The sequence below is a fragment of the Anolis carolinensis genome, chromosome 4, assembly GCF_035594765.1.
Source record: "Anolis carolinensis isolate JA03-04 chromosome 4, rAnoCar3.1.pri, whole genome shotgun sequence".
NCBI classification, from domain to species: domain Eukaryota; kingdom Metazoa; phylum Chordata; class Lepidosauria; order Squamata; family Dactyloidae; genus Anolis; species Anolis carolinensis.
In genome coordinates, this window is record NC_085844.1 from 245,893,138 (window position 1) to 245,905,314 (window position 12,177).

Here is a 12,177-nt window from a genome sequence, read left to right on the forward strand (position 1 = left end):
TCAGCACCCCAGATCATCCAAGGAACAGCCCTAAAAACAAAGACACCAAGGTGCCCCCACTTCTAGGCGCCACATGGAACGGCTCTGCTCAGGGGGAGGGGGGAGGAGGAGAAGCAGCAGTCAGGAGGCTTGTTGTTGCGCCTTTCCTGGGTAGTCAGCCTCTCCCCTCCCAACATCCTAGTTGACTATAAGAGGAAACCAATCGCTCTCGCTGCAACGGTGTAGTAATGGTGAGGCCATGGCCCATATTTTAGTTCTTGGAGACCACTGATGGTCCACAGACCACAGGTTGGGAACCATTGTTATAGTCCTTCAACTGGTTGGTGAAGCTTTTAAAAAAATTCTAGAATGCTTTAGGGAAATGAAATCCTGGGAGGTACAATGGTGCCAAAGGGCCACAGTTCCCTACCTTTTAGTTAGGAAAGGCTTCACTTTCCAAAAGGTTTGGATTGAGGTGTAATCTACCATTATATTTGGCTTTGTGTGCTAGGACTGAAAGAAGAAATCCCAACTGACGTTATAGCCATAGAGGGGTGGCAATATCATTCTCATCACTGGGGGCATATCCTTTATGTTACATCACTGAGGGACTGCTGAACTACTCAGAAGCTCCAGATGATAAATGTTGGTAAATCCAGACTGTGCTTTCCCTGTGTTAACATGAAACTTTAAGCTCTTTGGCCATTGTACAGCTTCTCCAGGACTTTATCATCCTTTGGAGCCAAACTATCTTCATTTTAAAGCAGGCGTTTCCATGTAGCTCATGATCCTTCCACAACCCTATCTCATTTTTCTTCTTATTTAGGGACAAGGAGACAAGCCGTGATGAGTTCATCTTCTACTCCAAACGGCTGATGCGCCTACTCATTGAGCATGCGTTGTCTTTTCTGCCATTCCAGGTAGGGTCTCCTTTAAATACACCTCTGTCATGTCTCCTTTACTCAACTTTTTTTCTTAGCTAAGTGGCCCAAGACATTATTACTATCCCTCATGAGGAGATGTCCTAGTCTTTTGATCATTTTGTTTGTCCTTTTTTCTAAGTTTTGCCCATCTCTACATCTATTTTGTTAGGAGGGTAGTAACCAGGATGGTACACACTATTCCCAATATAATTACACTGTAGATTTATTTTTAAAGGCAATATAGCATTGGCTCTTTTTCTGATTTTGTCTTTTTCTGATTTTGTCCAATATGGAAATCACCTTTTCAGTCTATTCTGCTTGAGACTAACAATAGGATTTAGTCCAATGGCTGTCGGATTCCCAATGCCTACATGTTTATTGACACTTCCAAAGAATTCTAAAAGGTTTTTTAGGCAGGCGTCTTTGTAGAAGTCATATAGATTCCCCCCTCTGCCCTTTAATGTGATTGATAAAGTTATTCTTTGTAAAACCTATTTAGTTGGTACAGAAATTAAGCTACGTGGCCTATAGTTTCTTAGATCACCCCTGGATTCCTTTTTGATTCCTTACATCGGCCATTCTCAATTCATTATTGTTATTTGCCATCAAACCTGCTTTGACTCATGATGATCCTATGAATGCAAGACCTCCAAGAGTCTCTGTTATGAAAAGCTAGTCTGAAGACTTGCAAACTCATGGCTGTGGCTTCATTAATTGAGTCAATGCATCTGCAAGTGGTCTTCCTTTTTCCCCACTGCATTCCAATTTCCTACTATTTCCCTTAGAATAGCCTTCAGTTTTCCTTAGTGTTGTTGCCAAACTCTGTAAACATTCAGCTGTCTCCTGTTGCTTATTTTCCTTGAGGTCACCACATTCAGCATGTGATCCTTGATTAGTTAGAACAGTGTTATTTGCAGTAGCCAAGGGCTGTAACTCTATCCTGTGTGGCGAATATGTGTTTTGACTGCAGTCCCATACAATGCTGTTCATATTGTATTAGGATCAGAAATGTTCATAGTAGCAGAGGATCGCTCTAGTTTCAAGAGCTCCATTTAGAAATGTGTCTATTCACATTGTCCCTCTTCCTGCCCAGATTCAATATTTTATTGTACTCTGATTTTTCTAGAGTTGCACAGTTCAGACGCCCCAAGGACATGACTATGAAGGCCGAGCCTATCGTGGAAAGCAAGTGAGTGAACATTAGGATCCTAGAGTTGTATGAGACCAAAAGGGTCATCCAGTCCAACCCCATTCTATCATTGTCCTGTTTTGTCTTTCAAGAATAGCCTTAAACACAGTAGTAAGTAAATGAAAACTGCTTTACTTCAGCAAAACATAAAGTACAACACACTCAGTGGAATAATGCAAAATGAAGCAAGGAAGTCTTAGGGCAAGCACAGTCTCTGATAAATTCCCAAATCAAACAGCAGTCTTACTTCAGACAAAGAAACAACAATAAATCCTTAGGAGCAGCTTCCCAGATGCAGACTTGAAGCAGGCACAAGGGGAGTGAAGAGTCAGTTTGTTACCAGCAAGAGCTGGCTGCACCTGCTTCTGCTTTATAGTCCTGAGTCCCCTCACAGCTGCTAGGGCAGTTCCTAATTATTCAGCTGCATTTTGGCAGCTATTCTAGCTGAACTATGTCTCTGCTCTGTTTCCTTTCGCCTCTCCTGAAAAGTGGGTACTTGCAAAATCTCCTCCTCAGATTCCAACTGCCCCTCTGATTCATGAACACTTTCCTGGTCCCCTTCCTCTTCTGAAGAAGAGGAATCTCTAACAACCAACAATGGGGGCCGGACTGTGGCGCAGGCTGGTGAGCAGCCTACTGCAGTAAATCACTCTGACCATGAGGTTATGAGTTCGAGGCCTGCCCGTGGCGGGGTGAGCACCCGTCAATTAAAAATAAAAAATAGCCCCTGCTCGTTGCTGACCTAGCAACCCGAAAGATAGTTGCATCTATCAAGTAGGAGATAAGGTACCACTTATAAAAAGTGGGGAGGCAAATTTAACTAATTTATGACGTTGGAATGAGGAAGTGCGGTCAGAGTGGATGATGAAGCAGCTGCTCCCCCCTGTGGCCAGAATTGAACATTCCCTCAGGAGAAGGTTAAATTGCCTCTGCGTCTGTCTCTGTCTCTGTTCTATGTGTATATGGGCATTGAATGTTTGCCCTATGTGTGTATAATGTGATCCGCCCTGAGTCCCCTTCGGGGTGAGAAGGGCAGAATATAAATACTGTAAATAAAATAAATAAATACATAAACCATGTAGGAATACAAAATCCAAGCTTTCCCAACAAATGACCATCCATCCTCTGCTTAAAAACCTCCAGTGAAGAAGACTCTGAGGCAGCAAGTGATGAGAAGGATTTGGGAATGATTGCATCTGATTTTCATCTGAAAAACATACCAGTTCTTTTTAATTCCAAGGCATTTTGCCTTTGCCTTCATCTATAGCAGAGAGAGTGTGATTTGCCCAAAGTCATTCATTGGGTTTCCATAGCCAGGTGGGGATTTAAGCCCTTATTCCCCAGAATCCTAGGTTCTGTTCCCTCCTCGTTGGCATATGACCGTACTTTCTGCTGTTTCAAGTTCATTTAAGGCAGCAGAGCCAAGTACAAGTGGCCAGCTTCCCAGCAGGAAACAGCTCTTCTATTGATGCTCAAGAAGATAATATTCCCACTTTAGGCAAATATGGCTTTCTAGCCACTTAGCACACTCCCCTGCTAAGAATACACAAGACAAAACACACATACACACACCTTCAAGTATACTCTTTGGAAAGTAAAGAGTTTTCTAATTGGGAAAGGATGGGAAACTGGCAGGAGTTTACTATTCTTGACGAAAATTGCAATTTTGAGCTGGACCCCAGTTTAAAGGGGGGTGATGCTGATTATTGAATTGGAAATGGAATGAGGATTTTCCAAAGTGGAGAGTTTGCTGGCAATCACCTGATACAACTTGCATGCTCATATAAGCCTACACTTGTCATTTTTGTTGTATCAATAGCCTGATTAGAAAAAAAGAAATATAGTCAGCCCCTCCACATTTGTTGGAATTAGGGACATAGAACCCTTGCAAAAGTGAAAAACTATAAATAATAAAATTGCTTTTTTGCCTGAGAAAACACTCTCTAGTAATATCTAGCTTCTTTTGCTGCCTTGTACTAGAGAATATAGATATCCCTGGAGTCTCTCTAAGAATCTTACGGTCCTCCAGCTATTTTCTTGCAGAAGGTGACCATACAGCTATACAGACCTATAGATTCATAAAGAGGATATTTTTAATTAAATTCACAGTCAAATCTACAAATATAGAGGGCTGAGTGTCATAGACTACCACTTATCAAAGCTGTTGTAGAGGAGGCCAGAGTTGTGTTTGTTTATGAGCTGTAGACTAAAAGAATGGTGAAATGCGAGTAGGGAAAGATTTATTTATTTTTATTTATGAAACTTGTATCCTGCCTTTCCCCAATCAAGGCATGGAATAATGCCACTCATGTAAGCCGCTCTGAGTCCTCTACGGGTGAGAAGGGTGGGATATACCATATATACTCGAGTATAAGTCGACCCAAATATAAGCCGAGCCACCTAATTTTACCACAAAAAAATTGGGAAAACATTGACTGAGTATAAGCCATGGGTGGTAAATTTCAGAAATAAAAATAGATACCAATAAAATTACATTAACTAAGGCATCAGTAGGTTAGATGTTTTTGAATATTTACATAAAGCTCAAATTTAAGATAAGACTGTCCAACTCTGATCAAATCATTGTTCTCATCTTCTTCAATGTAAATGTGCTTATGTATCCTTTTAATAATAATAGAGTAATATAATACATGTAATAATAATAATAATAATAATAAATAATACAGGATAATAATAAATACAGGATAATAATAAATGTAACAATAGAGTAAAATAATAAATGCAATAATAATAATAATAATAATAAATACAGGATAATAATAAATGTAACAATAGAGTAAAATAATAAATGCAATAATAATAAGAAGAAGAAGAAGAAGAAGAAGAAGAAGAAGATCAGAGTGAAATAATAAATGTATTAATAATAATAATAATAATAATAATAATAATAATAATAATAAAATAGAGTAAAATAAATAGTAGCAACAACAATAATAGAGAAAAATAATAAATGTAATAATACCAATAATAATAGAGAAAAATAATAGATGTACCATATATTCTTGAGTATAAGCTGACCCAAATATAAGCCAACCAGGACCTTCACTCGAGTATAAGCCGAGGGGGGCGTTTTCAGTCTTAAAAAAGAGGCTGAAAAACTAGGCTTATACTCGAATATATACAGTAAATGTCATAAATAAATAAATAAGGTGGCTCACGGCCAATAAAAACATACAATATGAAAATTAAGAATGAGTTAAAACCATAAAAATTAGCAAGTGCTGTTAAGCCCCTATTAAAACCCAAAAAAGATAAGATTGCAAGAATTAATTGTGGGTTTCTTTCTTCTCCGCCGTCTCCCAGATCACGGGTGTGTCCATTTTGAGGGCCGGGGAGACCATGGAGCCAGCCTTGCGGGCCGTGTGCAAGGATGTCCGGATTGGCACTATTCTCATCCAGACGAATCGTTATACTGGCGAACCAGAGGTAATAAATCTGGGATCTTTACTCCAGACTTGTTTACATTCTGAGATTGGGCATAGTTCAAGCCTTAGAAGAACATCTTTCCAGATGTTTTTTGGGGAAAATTCAATCCAGTGGTGGTCCAAAGACAAATAGGGACAGAGCTAAGAAAGCACCACCCTATTGGAGCTTAAATCTCTTACTGTTGGTAACTCAGAAGATTTAGAGAATGCATTTTGACCTTTCGCAGTGAGAAACTCTTATACAAACATTTTGATGCTACTACCAACTGGTGGTGCCTTGGAAAAGAGGTTATTCCAACAGAGCATTCCATATTTCACATTACTTTTAATGCAGTAGTTGTCAAATTTACCAGAGCCCCTGGTGGTGCAGTGAATTAAACCACTGAGCTGCTGAACCTGCTGGCCAAAAGGTCACCAGTTTGAATCCGTGGAGTGGAGTGAGCTCCCACTGTTAGCCCCAGCTTCTGCCAACCTAGCAGTTCGAAAACATGCAAATGTGAGTAGATCAATAGGTACAGCTCCGATGGGAAAGTGACAGCACTCCATGCAGTCATGCTGGACACATGATCTTGGAAGTATCTACGGACAACGCCAGCTCTTTGGCTTAGAAATTGAGATGAGCACCAACCCTCAGAGTCGGACATGACTAGACGTAATGTCAGGGGAAAATATTCACCTTTCCCTGTCAAATTTAGACCCTTAAAATGCTTTGGACGTCGGCTTCTAGAATTCCTCACCATTGGCCATACTGGATGGAGATCCTGGGAACTGAGGTCTAAAACATCTGGAGATAATGATGGGTCCAAGATCAATGAAGTGGTGGTTCCATTTCAGGTTGTGACTAGCTTTAAAGTAGCTGTTGAAAGTGCTAATTCTACCAGAGAGATAGGATTCTGGATTTTGGAGAGCTACTTTAAAGCCTGGATGCAAATGTAGTATGGGTTTATAGTCCCCTGTAGTGAGGTCCACATCTGCGTAGAGCAGTGGTTCTCAAACTGTGGGTCCCCATGTGTTTTGGCCTACAACTCCCAGAAATCCCAGCCAGTTTACCAGCTGTTAGGATTTCTGGGAGTTGAAGGCCAAAACATCTGGTGGCCCACAGGTTGAGAACCACTGGCCTAGAGAATGAAAGGCTGGCCTAGAGAATGAAAGGGCAGATGGGGAAAATAATGGAGATGATTTCATCCTTTCCTCCCCTGTAAGAATTCCAGTAACTCTGAAGAAGGACATTATCAGAGCATATCACTTCTTCTTCCCTCCTGGTGATTCTCCAATTCTGCAATAGCGCAGAAAGCCTGTGTTGTATATCCATTTTCCCCTCACAGAATCTGCAATAACATATGACTCAATGGGATTAAAATGTCCCCTTGTGAGGGCTAATACAGTAGAGTCTCGCTTATCCAAGCTAAACGGGCCAGCAGAACCTTGGATAAGCGAATATCTTGGATAATAAGGAGGGATTAAGGAAAAGACCATTAAACATCAAATTAGGTTATGATTTTACAAATTTAGCACCAAAACATCATGTTATACAACAAATTTGACAGAAAAAGTATTTCAATGTTATGTTGTAATGACTGTATTTAAGAATTTAGCACCAAAATATCACAATATATTGAAAACATTGACTACAAAAATGCATTGGATAATCCAGAACCTTGGATAAGTGAGACTACTGTGCTACATAATGAGTACCTGGCAAGTCCAACTTCCTGTTCATCAAATCAGAGAGTCAGTATGGCTGTCAGGATATCAAATAAACCTGCCAACTTTGTCTCAGTTTGTCACTCCTGGAAGTTAGTTAGTTCTTCATTTAGGTAGTTCTTCATTTCCATAGTGGATAAAAATTTCATAGGGCAACTCTATGGAGGAAATTATAGAATCATAGAATTGTAGAGCTGAAAGAGACCCCAAGGGCTATCCAGTCCAACCCCATCTTACCATGCAGGAATACACAGTTCAAGCCCTCCTGACAGATAATTCTCCAGCCTCTGCTTTGAAACCTCCAGAGAAGGAGACTCCACCAGACATGTTAAATTTTATACATGTAATACTATGTTATGTTGTTGTTCGGGCTTGTCCCTGTGTAATCCTGTGGCGCAGGTTGTAGAGCAGCTGCAATGAATCACTGCAATGAATCACTCTGACCAGGAATCATGAGTTCGAGGCCCGCTCGGAGCCTATGTTCGTCTGTCTTTGTTCTATGTTAAAAGGCATTGAATGTTTGCCTATATGTGTAATGTGATCCGCCCTGAGTCCCCTTTGGGGTGAGAAGGGTGGAATATAAATGCTGTAAATAAATAAATAAGAATAAAGCTTATTTATTATGGCAACTTATTCAACTGTTTGAACCTTTAAAATGTTCTTTAATCCCTTTTCAGTAGGACAGATTGCATCAGGTACTTTCAGAGACACACAGACCCAGTACTGGTTTCATAATAACTACAGTAGAGTCTCACTTATCCAACGTTCTGGATTATCCAACGCATTTTTGTAGTCAATGTTTACAATATATCGTGATATTTTGGTGCTAAATTCGTATATACAGTAATTACTACATAGCATTAATGTGTAATGGACTACTTTTTCTGTCAAATTTGTTGTATAACATGATGTTTTGTTGCTTAATTTGTAAAATCATAATCTATTTTGATGTTTAATAGGCTTTTTCTTAATCTCTCCTTATTATCCAACATATTCGCTTATCCAACATTCTGCCGGCCCGTTTATGTTGGATAAGTGAGACTCTACTGTATATTGGTTACACAGACAAAGGGGAACATTCACTCAGCATTCACTCCACATTAATGCATACTCACCACCTTCTTCATTCAAGCCATCTTTCATGGAGGCAGGTGGACAGGCTCTGCATTCCCCACCGATCTGCCACACTTTTCCAAGAGGAAAGTGTCTCTTTATGTAGCAGTTTTTCTGCTGTTGTTCTTGATTGTTTGACAACTTGTTATTCAGCTAAAATTTTCTGACACTCCATCAGTTGTGGACAGATGTTGTTTTTCTTCCTTAACATAATTGTTTTTGACCTCTTTTAAGTTTAAAGAATCATTGTCTCTGGCCATGTAGACATGTGCTATTTACACCAGAACTTCCCAATTCAGTTACCATCAGCAGTTCAGCAGTTTTTCTTCATCAGCATTTTTCTTCACCTCCTTTGTTTCTCTATAATGCAGTTTTCCAAGTTCCAAATTTCATAGGATGGTGCCTTCGGCCTTGGCGAGCCTAAATCGGCCCTTAGTCAAACCTCAATCATACAGTTTCATTCATTCCACTCTTGACAAACATTTCTTGCCATCGGATAGTTCTTTCTAATGTTAGGTGGAATTTTTTTCCTGTAGTTTGAGTAAGCGTTTTCCCTACTAGCCACTTTGTCTCCCTTCTCCAGCTGCATTACCTGAGGCTCCCAAAAGACATCAGCGAAGATCATGTTATCCTGATGGATTGCACTGTCTCGACAGGAGCAGCTGCCATGATGGCTGTGAGAGTCTTGCTGGTAAGAGAGAAAAAAAGGACCACTATGATTGAAAGAAGGCAAGGTCTTAGGAGGCAGTCGTCTTAGCAGAAGAAAGGTGGCACTTAGCTTGGAAGCAGGTGCAGGACATCAGATTTCCTTCTTAAACCAGTCTGGATAACATTGAAAGAGTTCCTTCTGAGCGTTCATCCACACCAGGCATGGGCAAACTTGGGCCCTCCAGGTGTTTTGGACTTCAACTCCCACAATTCCTAACAGCCGGTAGGCTGTTAGGAATTGTGGGAGTTGAAGTCCAAAACACCTGGAGGGCCCAAGTTTGCCCATGCCTGATCCACATTGTGGATGATGTGCCTTAAACTAGAATGGATCTATTCTTTTTAAAATATGTTTTTACTCGAAGTAAAACACACAAGCAATCATTGTAGAGATATATAAAACCACCAAAGCTACACAACCACATACTGTCCATTACAGCTAAACAACTATTAAAGATGAAAAACTATAAACTTCCCACTCTCTGTCTGACCAATTATCTTTCAGTGGTCTTCTCCATTTAAACAATATAGTGTAATCAGACTTCTACTTCAGGCCACACTCTCATAATCCATATACCCCAAAGTGGATAAATGTTCCCAATGTTGTTGTGAAAAAGTAATGAACAGTACTCAATCTTTCTTAAACTGCATAGCAAATTTGTCCATCTTGGCTAATTCAGAGATCTTCATCCACCATTCTTCTTGCATTGGGATAACTATCTCCTTCTGTCTCTGAGCATATACAATTCCTGCAGCAATTGTCATATAGTCTAGTGTTCTCCCAAATTTCCTTTCTAAATTTTGATATGTTTGCATTTTAATATATGCTCTTATCATGGTGGCGCAGTGGGTTAAACTGCTAAGCTGCAGAACTTGCTGACCGGAAGGTCAGGTGGTTAATCCATGGGACGAGGTGAGCTCCTGTTGTTAGCCCCAGCTTCAACCAACCTAGCAGTTCGAAACATGCAAATGTGAGTAGATCAATATGTACCGCTTTGACAGGAAGGTAATGGCACTCCATGCAGTCATGTCAGCCACATGACCTTGGAGGCATCTACAGACAACGCAGGCTCTGCGGCTTAGAAATGGAGATGAGCATCAGCCCCCAGAATCGGACTCGACTAGACTTAATGTCAAGGGGAAACCTTTCTCTTTAGCTATATGCTCTTATGGTTGCATTTTAACTATGTTTTAATATGTGATTTCAAGGATGCCAATGTGAGTAGATCAATAGGTACCGCTCCGTCAGGAAGATAACGGCGCTCCATGCAGTCATGCCAGCCACATGACCTTGGAGGTGTCTACGGACACTGCCGGCTCTTCGGCTTAGAAATGGAGATGAGCACCAACCACCAGAGTTAGACATGACTGGACTTAATGTCAGGGGAAACCCTTACCCTTTTTTCATGGATGTATTTGACTGTTGTGCCCCGGCTCAAGCCAAAATGAGAGACATGGTAATAAATACGTTGTTGTATCTGCCAGCATCAAACGTATTTGAGTCCATTATTTTCTGGGCTGTTTTGCAAGTTTATTACATATGCTCGACTGTCCCAACATTTTTCTCAAAGCTGCCCTTATACATCATAGAAAGCCTTCTTGGTGCCAAATACCATATATACATCTTCGTACATATTTTTTCTTTCAAATCGCTACTCAGAGTAAACTTCAAGCTTTTTGCTTCCTTTAGGATCACGATGTCCCAGAGGATAAAATCTTCCTGCTGTCTCTGCTGATGGCCGAGATGGGCGTCCACTCCGTTGCCTATGCCTTCCCTCAGGTGAAGATCATTACGACCGCCGTAGACAAGAAAGTGAATGACCTCTTCCGCATCATCCCTGGCATTGGTGAGCAGTCTCCGAGCGGAAACTCCAGTACAAAGAAAGAACCAGCTAGCTCAGGCATGGGCAAACTTGGGCCCTCCAGGTGTTTTGGACTTCAACTCTCACAATTCCTAACAGCCGGCAGGCTGTTAGGAATTGTGGGAGTTGAAGTCCAAAACACCTGGAGGGCCCAAGTTTGCCTAAGGCTGTGTTATACCATAGGATTTGCGCCTTTGGGATGGGCAATCCTTGCACGTTGGCCTCTCTTCGTGCTTGCTAACAACTGCTTTCTTCCCGCAGGGAATTTCGGAGACCGGTATTTCGGCACGGATGCCCCTCCGGACTGGAGCGACGAAGAAGACCTGCTGGACTCTTAAGAAAGCATCTAGACGCGTGATCCAGGAAAGCACTGTGAAGGAGGAGGAGGTTTTTGTCAAACGCACCTTAACCTGAAAGCCCCCTTTTCCTCAACGGCTAGCCCAAGCACCTGCAAAGAGACGATCGCCCGCAGCATAGAAATATCTTCTTACACATCTTTTGTCAGTGGCCGGAAGTGTCTTTTTCTTTCTTTCTTTCCTTGAGAAAAAAAGAAACAAAAGAAAATGGGAAAGAAGGAGAACAGATCCTTGCTGTCTTTTTTTATGTGCCCACGAGTGTTCCGAGTCTAGAGGCAGCTTATTTTAATTTAAAGGTTTTAATATAACTTATTTTATTAAAAAATAATAATTCAAATCCTGTGTCTGTTGTTCAGTGATGCTTTGGTTATAATATACTATTTTTGCCATACAATCTTGGAATAAACTATGCATGGAAATTATTAGAGTTAGGAGTAATTTACATAGAGCTGCAATTTGCATAGAGTTGTGGATTTGTAACTTGATTTTATGGCTCTTACTACAATACTTATTGCAAGCTAATGTCTACAAAATACAAACACACAGCTCAAGCCATAAGCAGTAAGATGGTCTGAGGATTAAGCGATAAATTGGGAATGTTTATGTAGTCCACAATGTCAGAATACTCAGCGAAGCCATTAAAATCCACAAGCATGTGGACAATTTCAACAGAAAGGAGGAAATGGTGAAAATGAACAAAATCTGGCTACCACTATTCAAAAACTTTAAAATCAGGACAGCAAATAAAGAACAACACTCAGAAAACAGAGAAATTCCAGACATGAATCAATCAGGGCCAGCTAACACCACCCAACAAAGAATTCCCCGGGCAATAAACAGTTGGATCTTGAAGTTGAAAGGCTATTCAATGTTAATCAAGGTGGCCAATGGCAACATTCA

The 12,177-nt window shown here is 40.6% G+C and overlaps 1 protein-coding gene across 4 annotated transcripts in view; it reads left to right on the top strand.

Annotated features, from left to right (window-relative positions):
- Positions 1-11,614, top strand: part of uckl1 (uridine-cytidine kinase 1 like 1) — a 68,301-nt gene extending 56,687 nt beyond the window's left edge. For all 4 annotated transcript variants that reach the window (XM_062979074.1, XM_062979076.1, XM_062979072.1 and 1 more), the window contains exons 10-15: positions 806-899; positions 2,029-2,091; positions 5,416-5,538; positions 8,938-9,045; positions 10,750-10,906; positions 11,183-11,614. In XM_062979074.1, the coding sequence (XP_062835144.1) occupies positions 806-899; positions 2,029-2,091; positions 5,416-5,538; positions 8,938-9,045; positions 10,750-10,906; positions 11,183-11,259 (622 nt within the window). In that variant the 3' untranslated portion in view covers positions 11,260-11,614. The remainder of the gene's footprint in view (positions 1-805; positions 900-2,028; positions 2,092-5,415; positions 5,539-8,937; positions 9,046-10,749; positions 10,907-11,182) is intronic.
- The last annotated feature ends 563 nt before the right edge of the window (positions 11,615-12,177 follow it).